Source organism: Drosophila novamexicana, unplaced genomic scaffold (assembly GCF_003285875.2).
Source record: "Drosophila novamexicana strain 15010-1031.04,08,12 unplaced genomic scaffold, DnovRS2.1 tig00000986-arrow-arrow-pilon, whole genome shotgun sequence".
NCBI lineage: Eukaryota > Metazoa > Arthropoda > Insecta > Diptera > Drosophilidae > Drosophila > Drosophila novamexicana.
The window spans coordinates 1,657,622-1,678,192 of NW_020824835.1; the positions used below are offsets into that span (position 1 = coordinate 1,657,622).

Genomic DNA, 20,571 nt, shown 5'->3' on the forward strand with positions numbered 1-20,571 from the left:
ATATATGTAAAATTTATTTTGATTTATGGTTGTAAAGTTAACATGGAGTATGTATGATTAATTGAGCTTATAAAGTGACATATTGGCAAAATGAACATTTGATGTTAACTACGCGTTGCTGTTGAGAAATGCCGCAGCGGTGATAACATTTGTTATTATCCATAGGGCTTAGGGCGTTTGGAACGCCTTGACTACAAAATATGCATGTGTATGTGCTCCCAACTGTTACCAATCAGTTATATTTTATTCAGTGTTATGCTTAATGCTGCTGCTGCTGCTGCTGATCCTGCGGCTGCCGCTGATCCAACGTGGTAACAAGCCCCATATCCTGCTGCTGTTCCATGGTAAGCGGCAACGGCCGTTGCGGCCAGGTGCGTCTTTGCAACAGCGTTTGTCCTTTAGCCAGCTGCTGATGCAGCGCATTGATGCTGGGATAAATGTGCTGCTCCACAAATTCCACTACCGTATGCTCATCGTACACTTCCCACAAGAGCTGTTGGGACTCGCGTGCCATAGCGCGCAGCTCCTCAATTAGTTGGGGTGTGCGCGCCGTCAGCTCCTGTACTCGCAGGGGCGAACTAAAGTTGTGTCTGACATTGTAGTCGGAGAGCCAGGCACTGTGTTCCCGCGTTTGTTGCAGATAGTTGCGCACCTCGGCCAGTTTGTCGTATAAACGTAGCGCGTACTTAAAGACCAGGTGGCCCGGATAGCTGCACACGGCGAATAGTTGACTGTAATGTGCATTGGAATGTAATTCCAGCCAGGGATGTCCAGAGCGCCGGCTATCCGGCTGGAAGACGCAACGCAGCACACGCAACAGCTCATTGTCACGTGGATTGGTGCTAAAGTAACCCTTGGACACTGTGGACAAAGATGTCATTAGGCTGGGCATGCCCACCGGCAGCAGCTCACAGAGCACGGCAAAATGATCATAGCGCTGCCAGCCAGTCAGAGCCAGGCCCCTCAAGCCCTTGGAAAAGCGACCTCCCTCCTTAGCTATGACCGCCAGCCAGCGTATATTGTTCTCCAGATGCTGCTGTAGCGGGGGCACCAGCAGACTCTCGCCAAACGCGCCCTTGTAAGCAGACGCAGCCCAAGCGCTCGGAAATACCTTCGAATAGGTGTCCCACAGCTGTGGCTGTATAAAATGATATATATCGCTGGCATACACCCACACCATGGGCTCCACATAGCTGCCGATCTGCGAGTTCTGCAGCTCGCTCAGCGTCATGTCACGCAGCTGGTCATCCCAGATGACCACGCTCAGCTGCGGCCAGCGACGACGCACAAAATGCGCCAAACTAATCACATGCGAAAGGAAGAGTTCGCTTCGTAGTCGCTGGCGACAGAGCGAGCACTCGCCCATGCGCTGCACTTCATCGCAGCCAATGTGCAAATGGGTAAACTTGATGGGCAGCTCCGGCGTCGAGGGCGTGGCATTGCCCGAGGGCCGCATATGCAGCTCAATCACCTGGGTGAGCATTTGCTCCAGCAAGGCCATACTATGCGGTTGACTGGGACAAATCGACTGCGGGCTCTCGGGCAGCTCGCGCAGCTGCTCAAAACCGGACAACTTCAGTGCGTACTCCAGATGCCCAAAAGTTTGGACCAGCGGCATAACGCTCAGACCATACTCGACCCAAGCCGTTTCCAGAAAATCCTTTGGAAGATAACAAAGAGAAAGCAGTTTCAAAGGAGTTGAAGCTTAGTGTTGATAAATGCCAAAAGGTGGTTTATGAAAAAAAGAAAGTGGGAATAAGTTTTTCAAATGGTCAACAAATTTCAATAGCGCAATAACAAAAAGTGTTTAAATTATATTCACCAACATGCAGGACGAAAAATAAATAAGTACATTTTTAAATTACCTTCAGTTCGGCTTCCTTGTAGGCATTGTGAGCAGCAAGGGGCTGCAGCGTGCCGCTGTAGGGAAACATATCCTCGTACTCAATAAGCAGCCCGGTGGCGCCCAGGGCGCGCAGCACGGGCAAGAGTTGTTTGAGAAAGCTCAGCTTGGGTGGCGCGCCTTTAAGATCCAGGTGGACCAGTCGCTCTGCTGGAGCACGTGGTCCATCCGGGCCAATGCCTGCGACAGCTGGCACGCCCATGCGTTGTAATTCGTGCTCGTATTGGGTCTGACGCTCCGCAGAGCTGAGCATGCGATCATCCTCGGCGTTGGCGTTGAGCTCGTCCATGCCTGCGTTGCGCTGGCGCTGCTGTTGCTCTAGGATCTTGAGGCGTTCTTGCTCAAATAGATAGCTCTCGGCCAATGGCAGCGGCGCCTTCTTGGCCTGTGTCGGACGCAAAAAGCGCACGTTGCCCAGCAAACGCTGTGCCGGCGATGGCCGCTCCGCGTTGTCCCTTTGTCGCTCGGCGCGCAGCACACGATTCGCTTGGGCAATCAACTTCTGGATGATGTGAACGTGCTGATAATTGGCCTCGCCGGACTGCGATGTCTGCTGTGTAAATGCTGGCAGTGTTTTCGCACTATCAATAAGTATGGCCCATGTCCACAGTCCAAGCAAGACAAGACCTGACGCCAGCAGCAGAAATGAAAGTTTGCGGCGCCAAATAAATATCAGCAAATTTGAGTGCATCTGCAAGGGGCAGCAATAAAAGGGGTAAGTGGCAAAGTAGCTGGCAAACTGCACTGCAGCAACAGCAATAGCAACAAAAGGCTGCCCTTTGCTTTTTATAAATATTTGAGGAACCAACAAGTAGCCCCCGCAGCTTGTGCTACAGCATTTTTCCAACAACAGCTGCGTTACTCATACGCCACGTTGCGGAGGCTCATTGAGGTTAAGAGTTGTTGATGCTGGCTTGTTTTGTGTGCGCTGAGTGTGCAAATGTGTATGTGTGTGTGTGTGTGTGTGTGTGCATACATATGTGAGGTGTTTGCTTTAGCTGCTGCGCGTCTGGCAGTTCTTCAATGGCGGCACGTTTAAAAGCTAGGCTAAACTGGCAGCTCGTTTAAATGAAAAACTATGCTGAACGTAGCCATAAAACCCTATATTTGTATATATTGTTATACAAACTGGTATTTCTCAGCGTTGGCCGATTCAAATTTATTGCTTTAAATTTTAGTCAACAATTTTCCACCCAATTTCCGTCCTTGGAAAATTTTTTACGAAACTTAAAACTTTGCCCAAATTATTTTTGACCCATATTTTCCATCCAAGCGTGTGGGATTTTGCAAAAATTATGCAAAACGTTTTATATGAATTTCGACAAAGATTCTTCGATGTGAATGTAAAACAGCAACTTCACCCACCAAATCATTGACCCCATTTCCAACAGGGAACGTTGATTTAGACAGGAACTTTGAAATTATTTTTATAGTCTTTAAACAAAAGACTTTTTGTATTACCTTCTTCCAAAATCCATTTAGTCAGTCAGGACAAACACATTTATATATAAGGATATACTCTTATACCCATATAGAGAGGTATGCATGACCCATTATGCAGCTGGTAAAGAGAAAAGATGCCATGACCCGACGCGACTTTGACAGCCGGCAAATGTAACTGTTCAACTGGAAGTGGAACAGCATGCAGCTGTCTGCCGGAAATTGAATTGAGTTTTCCATAGTTTATGCAGCTCGAGCTAAGCTGAAACGCATTCAAGCCAAGGCGAATGTCGCACAACTTTTTTTTTGCAATTGCGTTTACAATTATACTTATTTTTTACCACTACAATAACACTCAAGCGCAGTTCTAGTATTTGGGGAGCATCATCAAAGCGAATGCTGTTTGCCTCTCATTGTCTAATACTCCAGAGCTTGTGCATCAAGTTTTTCCGTCTAGTTAGCTTTTATCTGAATTACTTAAAAATTGCAATTATAAAAGCTATCAGCTCAAGTACTGAAAAGCGCCAAGCTTATTTTAAAAATATTAATTACTATTTGTGGTATATCTTTAGCTAGCTTGTTTATTTAGCTGGTAAAACTTTTCATTTGAAAGTTAATGCAACAGTAGTATTGCGCTATATATATTTTTTTAGTAATTTTTTTTCCGGAGTCAACACATTGGAATAAATGGCAGATACGAAGATAAAACTTTTAGTATGCGTTTCATAGCATTTAGCAATTTACAATGAAGTTATATAGCAATTAGCAATTAGCAATCATATTCAACTTGTTGTTTAACATTTCCAGCATTTAAATTATGCAAATGCCAAGCAATCATCGCGTATTATCATCAGTTAGCCAAAGTTAACCTCTGCCAAGCTCGAATGGTTCACAATTTGAAGATAACAAGGCGCATTTTTGCTAACAACAAGCAAAATTTCGATTGTTGACCCAGTTGGCTAGCACTTCAATGCCACACGCTACCAGTTTCATTTCGCCTGTATGTGCGCCAACATGAAACATCACTGGCGTGTGCCAAAAAATGTGACTCTGGTAAGGCACTACCTTAAACTCAAGCCGGAGAGACTAATTTTTGTGCTCGGCTGTTGGCTTTCGCCATGGATGCAAATCTAGCTAGACCAAACAAAGCACCACAAAAGTCCGGGCCAACCCGTAGGGGATGTCAACCCTAATGTGTCCCTGCTCGGGCGCCATACAGTCTACAACGCCTCCGCCTCTTTGATGTCGATGGCAGGACATTTGACGCTTTTATGTCGTGTTTTTGTTGTGTCTCTAGTTGCCTTTAGAATGGGACGATGTGCTAATTGCACACGCAGTGCAGCTTCAACGATTTTCAGAACAGTTTTATAAAATGAAATTTAATTGCACAGGCAGCCGCGGGGCCAATTTGCAGTTGGAGTCTGTGGGTTCATGTCCATGTCCTGCCGTTTTGCTCTCCCTGTGTTCTGTTCCACGTTGTTGCAATTTATGCAGCGCATTTTTGCCAAAATTTGAAAGCAATGAAGACCTCTGCCAGGAGTTCGCCCGCTGTGAGCTGTCACGCCCCCAGCTGGTAACCGCCTACGTCAAACAGCACAATTTGGCTGCCTGCCAGCGGCAAGGGCAAGCGCGGGAAAAAGAAGGAACTGAAATTTAATAGGGCTGAACGAATATAAAACACGCGTACCATAAAAATGAATGGAGTTCATTGCGTAGCTGGTACAATTTTTTGTTTTTCATAAAGCTATATTATTGATTATAGGCGAGCTAACTGTAGCTTCTTACACGCTGCACTCTATCCCAATATACCCTGCTGATCACTAGAGAAGGGTATAAAAAAAAAACCTCAAACATTCTCAAAAATCCTTAAAGCCGTTTTGCTTGTAACTGTTTTTGCTACCCCATTCAAAATGCACTCAAGCGCGCAGTTTATGATTTTTGTTGCCATTTTTATACCCTTGCCGAAAGTATTATAATATTGCCATGAAATGTGTAACGCAGAGACGGAGACATCTCTGACCCCATAAATGTTATGCACACATTCGTGATCACTATTAACAGCCCACATTTCCAGTCTAAAAGCTATCGTCTTGAGACAAAATAGAATAATTATTTTATATATATATCAACTCGTTGCATATTACGAGCTTTACAAATCTTCTCGCATATCTGAAAACCCGTAAGCCATATATCTATAAGGGAATTCGTCTTCGGCGTGCCAAGTATTCCAATTTTGTTGCTTGTTGCTGTTGCCGTTCGGTTATTGCATTCCCTGCATTGCAGCTTAAAATACTGCAAAACATTTGGCGCCCAACGTAGGGAGGCAGCATTAAACTTACTTAACTGGGGCTCTGGCCAAAGTGGGCTAGGCGCATGTTCCGAGTGCACGGGCATGTAAAATATGGCACTTGGTGCCGTATCTGGCTGCTTAGGTGCTCGCCCGCTTATGCCTTTGCCTTATCGTTGGGTCGGGAATCATAATCGGCAATTAGGCAATTTAACGGCTTATTAACGTACACTGGCTAGCGCAAAACTGTGCCTTTATAGACTGGCAATGGGACGTGGCCGGGCACTGGGCACTGGGCATTGTGCAGCAAGCCCTAGTGGCAGAAGGGATAGAAACATGGAAAGGGCAAAGAATATGAGCAAACGAAAAAGAGAATTTGGGTAAATTGAGGGTTTTCTCGAGCATCGAGTATCGCTCGACTATGCACTCGAGTTGTAGGTAAATCAATTGGAGAGCTCTGAATGGATTTTATGCTTGGCGTACGAGAAAACTCATGCCCAATAGCTAATAAATTTTGAATTGGATGTGAGTGTTGGAAAAATGTGCTCGAGTAAAGAAATATGATAACTGAGTTCCTTATGCACAGGCTTCAAATTGAAGAGCTTTGCCAGGCACGGAATAGTTCTACATGCCATACTTTTGCATTTCGAATAATTAAAACAGATTATATAAACCGTCAAACCTTAAATGAGGGTCTTTAATGTGCATTAATTATGTTTTGATTGAACCATAAATTGGCTTGCATTACATTTATAATCGGCTTAATCTACCTAATGCCAGTCGGCCTTAAATTGTAGACCACAATTGAACACAATTATTTATTCATTTGGGCGCCGTGGCTTATGGTATAAATTCCATTCATTGTGTAAATCGGCACAAAATTGCCAACAAAATGTCAGCAAATACAATGAATTGCCCGAAAGGATGCAAATGCCCAACCTCTAAGCACATAAATTGCAATTGGAAAACTTTTTGCATAAACTTGCGAATCATTTGACAATTGCGGCGTAAAAAGGCAGCCGGAACCAAAAAGCACTACGGCCCTGAACATATCAACTAACTGCATTTGTTACCCCTAAATACAAACGGGTCTGTCATTTAGAAAGTTTTTCGAGTTTCTGAATAGTGCGCGAGTTTCCCTTTGCTGGCCAAAACTGTCGCGCATAATAACAACGTACTTAGTTACCTACTTCATAAGTGCATTAGAACTGGCCAAACTTTAGACAGAGACAGCGCAACAGATGGACAGCAAGAGAGAGAGAGAGAGGGAGAGCATGAAAGGGCATAAATTGGAGCGTTGCACAAATCTGTGCGCCACTAACTATGCAACACTTACTTTGTCAGCGGGCAAAAAAAAGGCAGCTGCACAAATGCTATGGTAAAAACTAAAGCAAGGACACATTTATATACGACGCACATAATAAATCAAAGGGTATATCAGCTATTATGAAGGGTAAGTTAACGTAGCCGTGTGTTTGTTGACACACACTTTAACTTGGCAATAAGTCAATAAGTGACAAACAGTCAAAATAATTTGGCTGAATAAAAACCCCAAATTGAAAGAAAAAAAAATCAACAATAATAATCTTGTGTGTCGTTCTGGCAACTCTTGGTGCTGCAAGATGGCAACGCTGCCAATTTATTTGTCATGTCAAAGACTATATGGAATATGTGCCTGCATAATGGCAACGCTGCCAATTTCTTCGTCATGTCAAAGATTAAAGGGTAGATGTTTCTGCATGATGGCTACGCTGCCAATTTATTTGTCATGTCAAAAATTAAAAGGTAGATGCAATGAGCTTTTTTAACAGCCAGATCAAATAAAAAAAAAATAATATTACAGTCGGTTGTAATCGTTGAACTATGACTTTAGAAAATATGAAGTCTTTTTTAATAACATACGAGCGCACAGTCAGTCGGACGCACCATGCAATCAATATACTCTTCTCCGCTTTGTGTATAGAGTATAATTAAACTTGAAATAAACTTAAGTTGGCAATAAGTAAAGGTGCTTGTCAATTTTAACAGCCACATGTGCTACTTAGTGTTAAAAAATAGCCCCTTGAATAGTGGTTTGGCAATCTGCTAATTTTGCTGTTAAATTTAACAGGTACATGGTAAATTAAAAAGAACTTTTAATATCGCTATTTCTCTTAACGTAAGTTTTCAAAAAGCTTGCAACTGGGTATTAAAAGGTTTATCACTTTTTAACAACTACACTTTTATGCCACATCTTGTGCTTCGCACGACAGATTCTGTCTGAATGCCTGCCTGTCTGGGACACATAAAACGCCGCACGGCGCTCGTGTTTATAATTTGAAATGAGTTTTTCTTGCATTTTAGCGCAGTCGACAGACATTTTAGACATTTTGTTTGTTGTTTGTTTCCACTGATTTCTAAAAACTATTCGCACCCATCCACATATACGAGTGCCCCATCACGTCGGACAAGGGATTTTTGCTGATTGCGTGCGGTCAGCGATTTGTTTTGTGGCTTATTCCCTACTCGCACGTGTTCGGGAATACAAATGTTGCAGCGACAGCCCCTTGACCGGGCTTACATTTGCGAATTGAATTCACATCGATTTCAATTGCATTGTTATGCGATTGATTAATGGTCCAACTGAATGTAGGATAATGTTTTACGCTGTGTTATGTTCAATATGTTTGCATATATGTCATCAATAAACTCGCCGAACTGTTCAAATCGCCATTTATCACTGTTTATAGCAATTTCAGTGAATGTGCTCGTAATGATGTAGCTTTGCTTAACATTCGTGTTTAATTTGCCATGTGAATAAACTTTGCCATAATTAGCAGATAACGAAAGCGAATATCAACTGAACTTTGGCGAACAACGAGATTCATCATTGTTATTCATGGAAAATAAAGTAATATGTTAATAATTATACAAATCTTGACTAAGGGCTACGAACATGACTGTACTGACATTCTTGAAATCTTAAATATAATACTTATAATAACATATTTGTCTTTTATAATTTAGTCGATATTTCCTTTATTTCTTTTATTTCTCACAAGCTGGCCATGCTCCTTTGTATTTCAGCAATAAAATATTTTATACATTTAATATTTATGCAATTTTAAAGCAACTTATCTCATGTGCAGTGTTGCACAATTTCTGGTTTGCGTATAATATTTATGACAACAGCAACGTCACGCAACATTTTTGAATATATTTATTTATTTTTATTTTTTGTCAGTTCTTAAAACTGTTGCACAATGCTGTCAGACTTATGATGGTATTTGTAAAAGTTGTTGCATTCCTCTTTGCAGCATTGGCGTTGGAAATCTACCAAAGTTTACAACACTTTAAAGGTAAATGTATGAAGAGCTAGGTTCTAGGTTGATTATGAAGCTCGAAATATTTCTTCAGCTTTTGGTATTTAGTCTATCTAGGTATGTATGTATGAATGTATTTATGTATAATTATATGTATGTAAAACTATATCATCAATCAAATTTCTTCTTATCAGCAAAGGTTTTACATGTTTTTTTCCCATTAATTTCCAACATATCATAAAAAAGCAGATGTTAATGAAAGACAACTAATTGTCACCTCACCATAGAAACTTAATATACTACCAAATAGATTTTTGTAGACTTTTAATAAATAACTGTATTTATTTAACTTTTAGCCTTTGTTGATTAAAGTTTTCTCTATTATGTTGGCTTTAACTAAAGGATAAATTGTTTACCTTTAAAAGCCGCTGCAATAAACTATTTGCAAGAGGAAAACAATGCGGAACTTCTTTTGGCTGCCTTTCATAATTATTTATTTAGCAGTTAAACATTGTGCATCATTAATTTTCTCATTGTTTAACTTTTCTATTTGTTTGTCTGTCGCATTGTTTTGTGTTTATTGTGCGCTCGTTCGAGCTTTTGCTTATAAACGTGTTTTAATTCCAGTAAAAGCCATTAAAACATGGCTCTTTGTGACTAGAGTGCAAAGCGTCTGAAGCTCCTCGAGTTGCTTCCTTCCGCTTGCCTGGAAGAGGTATGAACTGCACTGCTGACAACTCGTCTCACGGGGTTGACAGCAAATGACGAGCGCCGACAACAAAATGTTTACTAATGCACAGTCCCACACAAATCAGACAAACACATTGAAGTGTTAATGCTGCCCTATTCCATATGGCGTCCATCGGCGGGAAATGGAACGTAGAGCTACTAACGAGTCATCCGTCTGGCCAGGATGAATGACAGCGACTCGTCAGGGCCCAACGACTGATGGAATGCATCAGCACTCTGGGCTCTTGTGACTGATTGATGTTTATGAATTATTAAGTGCAGAGTGCCAGTAGTAGGATGGGTGTTTTAGCTTAAGCCAACTTCGCCTGCATCCCTATGCAGCTGCTCAGAGATGCCATTTGAGCTGCAGTCAAGAACGGTTTCTGTGGCAACTCATATGAGCTCGAGTGGCGTCAGGCCAATTGGAGCTCATGCGAAAAATCCAGAAGCTCTTGGGAAGCTAAGCTAAGCTAAGCTACTTACGTTTATATTTGACCTTTTTTTTATCATCCTATTTGGGTTGTTCTTTTTCTGGTCAAAGCAGTATCTTATTTTGTATACCCTTGCAGGGGGGGTTTACTCACTAAATATATTATCTATTGAAGAATATATGTTCATCATACGACTGTCTGCCAACATAGAAAAAAATGAAATCGAGTCTAATGCAAGATTATTTCATATTCGGCACCCCGAACTGTTCTGCCTTGTTTAAAGATATGTCAGTGAAACTTTTCCCAGCCAGCTTCAAGTAATTGAACATGAGTTGTTGTAAAAAAAATTGTTGGTTTAGTTTGACTGAAGAGAAGCTTTTAACATAGTTGTCATAACTTCATTATTTTATCTTCATTGTAACAAAGTGTTAACAATTTGTCATATGATGGCAAGGCCAGGATAAATGAGCTAACTGTGAAGTTTTGATTCAACTGTTAATTATAAACTATTTTTGTTTGCCAGCACTGTATGGTGCTTCCATTGAAAGGTGGCAACGCTGCGATTTCACTTGAATTGCCATTTAAATTGTAAATTTTACCATTACGATTAAGGCAAAATAAAGAGACGACAGCAGTTTGATAACGAGCGGAAAGTTTTATTAACTTTAAAATATTCTTTTAGCTTTTAGAAATGTAGTCCGCTTGTTTACAACATTTAATACTTTTGTGTAAATTAAGAGATTTATTTTGGCAAAATTAAAACAAACATCCCCTTTTTGTGGATATAACTACTTTTTCAGCAATCAAAAGTTCTGTTTGTTGCCTTATTATCAAATTTCCAACTTGTTCTCGCACACAGACACAACATCCACATCTACAACTTTTTATTTGCACAAATGAACTTGTTGATGTTCGTTATGGTCATGTCTTATTCCCTTGGCCATATGTGAGACCAGACTTTTATTTGTATTGTAATTGATGAGACCAAACTCAGACCAAATATTGCACCTGAAAGCACCTAGCTCGACAATTGTTTTCTTTTTGTGGCTGAGTTTTGGCTCTCCGAGCACGCGTTCCATTAGGAGTCGACTAGCAAGTGGCAACGAGTTGAAAACTTCTCAACCACTTTGATCCCGCTCTTAAAGGTAATTGAATTGAACTTTATGTTATGTGCTCCACCATAGTTGAATGAAGACTGAGGTTCTGTGGTTCTGCTCCCCGCTGACATTTGCAGGCGTTCAGCATAGCTTGACAGCTGACATGGTGCATGGGGTGCTTGTCTTGGGTGCATTTGACCAGTTCCCCAGCCAGTCGGCATCGACTCGCTCTCGAACCCGCTCCCATCTTTGTGTTAGGCAACCGCACAACCGCAGCACGCAATTTGTTCTACAATGCACTGACACGCCCCCCCTTCCTCCTCCATTCCCCCGACTGGTACACACTTTATCTGCACGCACACAAATTAATCAATGTCAGATAAACTTGCTGCCAAGATGGGCTCCAACGTCAGCTCGTGTCTCGTTCTTATGCTGTTCCCGGGCGTGTTCTATGCTTGGCTTTTAATCTGCCTTTAAAATTAATTAAGTGTCCCCTTTTGTTGTTGCTATTCTCGTTGTTCCGCTTTGTTGCAACGACAAAGGCGCAGCAGGCGCCCAAGGAAATTGTCGGCTCATCTCCATGGCAAAGGCGAATATGAGCTCAAGACATTATAAGCAAAAGAATTCTCAGCTGAACTAGAACAAGAACTTTTATCAGTTACACTCCGGGAAAGCCTGATGTAATGTTTTGGTTTGCGGACTGCAAGCCGGCCTTAAACCGAACCGGTTCGGATCCAGAATTACACATTATGTTTAGCCATAAACCGAACTTTAAAGCAAACGAACCGAAAACCGAACCGAGCCATATTCAAAAAATGATAAGGTTCAAACTAAGTTGGGTCCCAACCATTGCATTTATCTGGCCATATTTAGGAACTGGCATTTTTAAGTAGAGATCACATTTAGCGAAATTTTTGTTTACTTGCAATATTTTCTATAAAGTAAAGAATAAATTGATATTTTTTTTAAATACTGGAAATTCATTCATGACAAAAACCTCTTAAAACAAAGCCTGACTTTATACCAGGGACGTCGGATCGACTCGTAAGTTTTTAGTTTTCAGTCCTGGCTGCTCCACTTAGTTATTCATCTTGCGCTTTGCCCCATAAGCCATTTTTCCTTCAGGAACTCCCCACTGCGAATGCAATTAAAATATTTTCACTAATTTCATTTGGCTCGTTGTGAAATTGCCATGTAATTTATAATAATTTGAGCGAATTAAGTGCAATAAACAGCTAACAGTAATTCAAATTCATTTTTCTCTTTACATTGTATAAATGCAAATAAGTATGTAGCGTTTCGCTCCTAAGCAAACATTCAAAAAGAAAAGTATAATAAAAAGGTCGCTTATTTAATACTCTACCAAAAAGCGAAAACCCTTCTTTAAGGTAATGTGCTTCGTCTTAATTGGAAGAGAATTCCATTTGAATTTGCATTTGTATTTTTTTATTACACTCCGTAAATGTCCTGTAAATAAGAAAATCAAAAATGAATATTAAAAAGTTATCTCTGACTAAAAGCTTTAACTGATCAAAACATACGCCTGTCTATCCGTTTGTTTGAATGAAAGCGTAGATCTCGAAGACTAGATAAAATACGTCTTTGAAGTTATCGATAATTGATGCCAAGATCGATAAATATCGATTTCAGCCAAAGTTTCTTGTAGGTTATAAAAGCTAGAGTCTACAAAATGGAAAAGTTCAGGTTGAACATACAGAAATGAAGAACAATTAACTTTTTGTATATACACAAAATTGGAATCGATCTTCAAGAGGGAAATAAGAAATAAAGAAGTTTGTGCGAAAGTATGTTAGGAAAACTCGGAGTCGAATCGGGGGTATCTACTGGTGGGGCATTATACTCTACACTCGGTATAATATACTTTATTATAAACTACAAAATAAAGCATAAACTCTAAAAGCCAACACAAAAATAATAATTCACATTTCCATATTGATGCAACACGGAAACACAATACTGCTTACAGCTTGCTCAGTACAATAAATCGCTTCTGTGGCACTGCCTTTTCAGAAGGAAATACGCTTAGGCACACGTATACTTGTACAAATCTCCCAGCTAGGTGGCACATGGGGCGGAAAGGATTCGTTCATCGTGTACGCCAGTTGTTGTATCCGAAGCTTGTATCCGTTTCATGAGTTTCTTATTTTACACGCGGATTACTTGCCCAGCTCAAACAGTCTAAAGTAGACGCCAGAGACTCTAGATGAATTTAATTTCTTTTCCCAATGAATGTTCTGAGGGCCTTTGATTACCAAACGTATTCCTCAGATACAACAAAAGGTAGGATATCAAAGTCATTCGTGGAATATAAGAGAGGTCTAGTCGGGAGTTCCCGACCAAAAGATACCCTGTTCCTACGTACATACATAAAAACAATTATTTGAGGGGAGGTATCAAAAAAGTAATATGTTCTTAATCGGTTTATACTAAAATGTTTATACGGCTTTTTAAAATGTATCTATGTCGATCTCAGCTTTTATCGATTTTGTGTCAACGTTTCATGTTATCGATCAATCGTCTATAGTTCTTAAAGTCTCTCAGATCGATGCTTGATTTGGATATTACTAGACAGACTCGGCTGTTGATGCTGATCCAGAATATATGTATATACTAGAAGCTTCTTTCTGCATCCCATACATTTGAGCAAATCAAAAATAAAACAGGTAGAACAAATTTAAATAATTTATGACTGTAGACTGAGGTATAACATTTATGAGCTCAATCGGTTGACTAGCTCGAAATACCCTTAGATAAAAGTAGGCCAATATAAATTTTGTTGCACGGTTAGCGGGCATGAAATGGGCACAGGATCTGTCCCGGCAGCAGCAGGACTAGCATAAGGGCCAACTGCTGGTGCAGCTCATTGTGCATGCGGCGGAGGGCGGCGGGATTTGTTTGGCGCATTCTGCGTCTCTTCCAAATGAGAAGATTGCATTGTAGTTGCTGCCGCGGCTGTTGGGTTTAATGTTATTGTTGCAAGTGGCACGTATCCCGCTGCTGCGCTTGCCGCTGCACGTAGTCCTTGTTTACTTTGGAATGTTTTCGTTGTCGCCGACGCTATCGCCGCATGGGCGTGTCATCGCCCACGAAATACCAGACTGCTGCGCCACATCCGCACCCTTATTCAGTAATCCCCCACATCCCTAAAAGCTGTCTACTCTGACTCCAAAACGCAGTCATGCAAATATAACACGAATCTCTCACATCTACCACATCCGCCGCATTCACGCGCCTATGCGTTTCACAGGCCACATGAACTGCACTTCAAATGCAGCATCAAAGTTGCGTTGAAGTACAGCTGAAGGGTAGGGGAAGGGGCCACAAATGGACACATTAATTAGTTGTGGCAACAATGGCAATCTCAGTTAAATAAACTGGTAATTTACTCATATCGATGGTAATCCGTATGAAACCATTGAGAATGGGTAAAAAGGATGCAATAGTAATTCGCAAATGTATGCAACAAACAGAACGAAGCCTTTACACAGTACTCACATGCATAATGCACGTATACGTATATATGTATATTAAGGACGTCGAGCAGAATGGTTCTAGCCATGTCCTTCCGTCTGTCCGTCCCTGAACACAGAGTGTACTGTGCAGTCTTGAATAAAGACTTGAAATTTAAAATATCATCATAACACATACTTAAAACATTAACATTTATTACTTTTTCCTATTCCAAAATATCGATAAGTATCGAATTGCAGACAGTTTTTTTTTTTTTGCATAAGTCGAGTTATACGAGCTAAAGTACACACAGATTAGAATATCTTACTTTTGTGTATTTTTAGTGCTACACAACAATCGAGAGGACTCTCGATAGGATCGATTGGGAAAACGGGTTGACTATTATCGATGACACAACACGACAATCGATTGTTGATTATTTTGCGATACTTTGCGAAAGATTCATGCAAATATCTGTGGAATACCCTTAGATCGAAGTCAATTTGATGGTATTTCTTATAAAGTAATGCTAAAAATCCAAGCTATTTTTGCAGACATTTTTTTTAAATATAATCTATTGTCCAATTACATCAGATGACTGGACTTCTAATTGCAATTTAAATTATTCTACCAATCCAAGCCATTTTATTTTGAATGAAAGCTTAAAAACTACTTACTTTTCGTCAAACCCTTTAAAAATGACACGAACCATTCATATTCCATACGCACAGGAATAGAAAATTTTGGATAGTGATAACAACTGTAACATACTATCGGTTATCGATACTATCGTTGATAATATTCATAATTCCGCAGCCCCAGTATTTTCATGAACGTAAAGATATAGTTTAAAACAATATAGTCAAGCGTGTTCGATTGGTAGATGATATTTAAATGTTTGCATTTATCATAAATCAATTCAATTGTGGGGTCATCGGGAAAAACATGTTTGGTAACAAGGCTGGAAACTGGAAATCGATATTTATTGATTCGTCAGATCAGAAGCATATATAAATTTAATATTTTTGTTAAGGTATTAAGTTACTATTCAGTATAATATTCTTTTGCACATACCAAGTTCTACTGTGAGAATTTTTATATTTAAGGGGTCTGAAAATGTTTGATAGGACATATTTCTAGTAAATAATTTGCTGTTTAGAGCGTATTCCCTTTATGTGAAACTAAAATACAATCTTTTGAGATTGTCAACTGCAAAAATTGTCAACTTTTCTGATGCCACACACAGTTTATTTAGTTCCACAGCCTCTTTAATCTCGACTGAGTGCTCCCAAGGGAAGCGACCTATCTGCTCTTTGAGAAACGTAAAAAACAAACATTCCCAACCACTAGTTCTTATGTAATTATTTGTATATCTTTAATTTCAACATCTTCTGGCCATCCCATGTGTGCCGACGCGGGCCAAAGGAAATGAAAGGAAGCATGCATCATGCACTGTGCATCGTCCGTTTCCACGCCACGTGCTGCGTGTGGCCACCGTTGCAACTTTGTGCCAAAGGGAGCTGTCTCCCGGGCATTGGCTTCCAATTTCTGTCAGTCGCCAGCGCAACTCTTTTGCTTGTGTTTACATTTTGGCTTTTGCCATGGCCTGCCTCAGGCACCGCCTGCCTCCTGCCTTCCGCTGTCCCTAATGTCTAACCGTTGGGACAACTGGCGACCACAGTGCACTGTGTGCCATTGTTTTAAAACTTTAATACATGATTTTGCCGTTCCCCTTTTTATAAGCATATGCATATGTACGTACTTATTTTTCTTGTTCGTGCGTTTATGAAATTGTTGAGAAAAAAATTTGCTGCGTGCTTTTCGGCGCTGCGCTTGGCGACGCCTGCGAATGAATGTGTGTGTGTGTGAGTGTGTGTGTGTGTGTAAATATATGTATTCCCTGAGTTGCACTGCTAATTAAATATTTAATTGTCATTTTGCCGCCGTCAAAATTCAAGTAAATTAGCTGTGTCAGAAATTTTAATAAAGCGACACAAAACCATATTGCACGCCATATGACACGGCGCTTTGGTAACAAAGGGTAGCAAAGGGCACAGGTAGGCTGAGGTTCGATTGTCACATTGTTTGCCATATGCGGTGAAAATTTAAAATTAACCATAATGAGGACTCCAGCTTGTTGGCATGGCCTAACGAGCTTTCAACCAAAAGTCATTTGCATACATTTATTGAATACGTAATATGCATTTAGTTAATATGCCCGCAAGTAATTTAAATTCCAGTTAATGCTAAATCAAAACGAAAAAGAAAGGCTATCTTCGGCACGCCGAAGATCTAATACCCTTGCAGACCCAACCGTCTGTCCGTCTGACTGCCTGTCCGTCTGTCCGTTTGACCGTCTGTCTGTTTCTATGCGAACTAGTCTCTCAGTTTTGAAGCTATCTTAATGAAACTTTGCAGAAGTCCCCTTTTCAGTTGCACGCAGCAGCTGGATCGGACCACTATATCATATAGCTGCCATAGGAACGATAGGGCGAAAATTAAGTTGTTGTATGAAAAAATATTTTGTTTTTCAAGATATTTTGACCAAACTCGGCATTTATTAGTTTTACTGTACTCCTCATATATATGCAAAATCCTATTAAGATTGGACCACTATATCATATAGCTGCCATAGGAACGAGCGTTCGAAAACCAAGTTTTTGATTAAAAACCTTTTGATAACCAACAAGATATCTTGACTAAACTCGGCATTTACTATTTTCGCGGTACTTCTTAGATACGGGCAAAGCACTATGAGCATTATTACTTGTTTTAATACAAATATTAAACACATTAAAATTCTAAATCATTAAATATGAAATAATGATTGTACAAAAGATAAAAGCAAAACTATCTGATATCTAGGACCGCACTTCTTTCTTTCTGCCAGGCAAAAAGCTTTCCCATCTTTCGGCTTAACCACGTCTCCTTCGTTAAGAGGAACAAATTAATAAAGAAATAATCAAAAATAAAGAAACATTATTTGGGCCGAGCAACACCTACTGAAGATGTCGTATTCTTATCTATCGCGATATGACACATGAATATCTATGTCTTTATAAAATAAATCGAGGTACAATTGTTGGCAATGTTCAGTAGTTCTGTGGGTCAGAGAAGCATGGCACATCGCATAAATCAGCTGCCATATTTTCGTTGTGGATGGGCAATTGAATTACGAGTGGCAACCTGAAAGTGCGACGGAAACGGAAACGGCCGCCTTTTGGGGCGAGGACTACATATATCCTGGCAGCCGAGCAAAACGCAACGACGTCTCTGCCTGCAAAACTGCAACCCAACTCATGACGCACTTACTCGTAAAATATGCTCTTGCATCAAACAATACCCAACGGCCCAGACGCTGCTCCTGCCACTGATATATATATATGTATATGTATGTGTGTGGGGTATGTGTTTGTGTGTGTTGTGGTCATCGCTAGTTGCTGCAATTTAAAATCGCTTCTTATATTCCACATAGCGTTAGCCATTGGTAATGCGATTAAGACTGAATGGAATTTACGGCAATATATCTGCAGAATTCTGCTGGTGCCTCGGGCTTCTTACTAATCAATTTGCCAGCAATAAGCCAATAAGATGTTAATTTATCTGATTGCAACACATGCTAAATTTAATTGTCAGCCATTGCAATTGGCTTCACAGTTTCTTATTTCATTGTAGCCATAAACAAATTGCAACTGTTGCAGCCCCAAGGGGGATCTAATTATAAATTAATGTTTAAGGACTGTAAGCTGTGGCAATGAAAGCTGTTTAACAATTTAAGTGCCGGATATAACATGGAAATGGTTTTAAATTTGAATTTTCAGTGTTGAACAGGGACCGTGTAGATATCGATTGTCGAATAAATCGATAGATACTTAAAGTAGCAATTGGTAGTGTGTAAACCGTGTCAATGAAAACTATCTAACATCTTAAGATTTTTATTTTAAATTCAATAATAAATAAATATGTTTTTGGATATATAAAGATTTATAATTTATCCTTAATAGTATCACATACAAAATATTACACTCAAGATCAAATGGAAAATGGTTTAACCAATAAAATAGGACTCGTGAAACAGAGCTGTTACTTTCCGTTCTTTGAAATAAATCTTTATCAATTATATATTTGAGTATTTAACAATTATTAATAAGTTTTTAGATAAAAAGTTTTTAGTTGACTATTAAATATATTCTATACTATACTAGACTTCCACAAACAATAAGTAAAGTTTTAAACATTATCCTTAAATATTTTTGATCATAATATTTTTAAATACATTTTTTTCCCAAAGTTTCTTCTTTCAATTGAACAAAAAATGTATGACACTCATTCATAACGGAATCTACGAGCTTTAGTGCAACGTAGATGAAACGATTTTAATTGAATGCCACACGTGTGTGTAGAGGTAGATATGACGTATGTGGGTAGAGGTGCTCGTTGCAAGGAATATTGTAACGAAAAGCCAACAACAAAAGCCAAACATATCCAGGACAAAAACCGAATGTACGTTAGATTTGCAGTTAAAATAACAAGCACAGCTAAAAAACAAAGCAACAAAATATATATATGTCGCCCTGGGGAGCTGACAGTCGAGTGGCCGTATAAAAATTTGGAATGCAAAAAGGATTACAGCCAAACGATTTGCTCGATAAAATGTGTCAAATAAAAACTGACAAAAGGGAACTGGCGGATAGACCCACAGTGCCAATATTCATTTGGTAAACGATTTGCCAGAGGCAGCCAAAATATATACTATGTAGTTCAATTGGGCTAAAACTCTATTTAATTGGTTAAATGCAAAACAACAACAAAAATATTAAATATATTTTTAAAGAAAACAGTTGCTGAATTTCGGTCAAACGGGCTTAGAGATATCACGTGCTTTTCAGCCCAGAGCAACGGAGATTCAATTTAACAATTGCATTAGCGGTACTTAACTGTTGGGCAGGATGTACTTGCACACCTGGTGTTATTTTAATTGAAATTTATATTTAATTAAACTCAACATTAATTAGCTGCATAGCTTTGAGTTGAAGCGCGCTCCCGTCAACAAACAACGCACGAGAATATCGCGAAATATAATTGCAATGCGTTTATTCGAAAACCCGGGTCTCGCACCGCTGTCGCGCACAGTTGCAGTTGCACTGTTTTCTGTTTACGCCACGCGGCGGCAGCTATTTGGCGGCAAGGCAAAATGTTCCTGCGCACTGGCTGCCATTGACGAAAGTTTCATTTCAAATACCTAACGGACAATTTGCTAACTTCCGGTTGCTAGATTGCACAAAGCTCATGAAATTACCTTTGACCGATACGAAATGCATTCTGCAGTGTTACTTCGATTAATAATCTATTTGGATTTAGTTATAATCTTATTATTTATCAAACTTGTATGCCCGCACAACTTGATATAATTCACATTTAACTTCTGCGAACTTATTGGCGCACTCAGATTTAAATCGATGTTCTACTTATCAAGAATCGATATTAGCCGATATTTCGAGTCTTCATCCCTGGCGGCAATGTTTGACCAGACATAATATCAACGCTTCATTTAAGCCATTAAACAAAATAGAAAAACCCTTGTATACATTATGATAAATATAAGCATGCAAATTTAAATAATTATATAATTTTTTACTCACCCGTTAGCACTTTCCTTCATTAAACACAACATACCAAATGCAGTATCGACGCACTCGCAGTCAATTGACCAACCCATACACACAAATGCATGTACACAAAAAATGAGCGACAGAGAGAGAGAGAGAGAGCGTGTAAAGAATGGGGCGAAAACAAAATTAGCAAGATGCCGGAGCTGCGGCGCTGCCAGACTAAGCAATGCCGGTGAAAAACTTTCAAAAATTTTGACTTAGAGCGTTTACAATGATTATGCATTTAACACTCAGCATAT

The 20,571-nt window shown here is 39.8% G+C and overlaps 1 protein-coding gene across 2 annotated transcripts; it reads right to left on the bottom strand.

Annotated features, from left to right (window-relative positions):
- Positions 1-14: 14 nt before the first annotated feature.
- On the bottom strand, positions 15-20,386 carry LOC115765755 (hexosaminidase D). 2 transcript variants are annotated; one of them, XM_030709417.1, is made up of 3 exons: positions 20,303-20,386; positions 1,866-2,594; positions 15-1,660 (listed from the first exon to the last, which is right to left on the bottom strand). In XM_030709417.1, exons 2-3 carry the CDS (start codon positions 2,592-2,594, stop codon positions 260-262), a joined length of 2,130 nt encoding a protein of 709 aa, XP_030565277.1. In that variant the 5' UTR covers positions 20,303-20,386; the 3' UTR covers positions 15-259. The 2 variants fall into 2 exon arrangements, with proteins under 2 accessions (XP_030565277.1, XP_030565278.1); XM_030709418.1 differs by lacking the exon at positions 20,303-20,386 and adding an exon at positions 19,599-19,724.
- Between the last annotated feature and the right edge of the window lie 185 nt (positions 20,387-20,571).

Excerpts from the sequence above, each read along its gene's own strand:
- LOC115765755 (XM_030709417.1), bottom strand. The coding sequence starts at position 2,594 with ATGCACTCAAATTTGCTGATATTTATTTGGCGCCGCAAACTTTCATTT. Across the intron at positions 1,661-1,865 it reads ACAAGGAAGCCGAACTGAAG|GATTTTCTGGAAACGGCTTG; the intron begins GTAATTTAAAAA and ends TATCTTCCAAAG.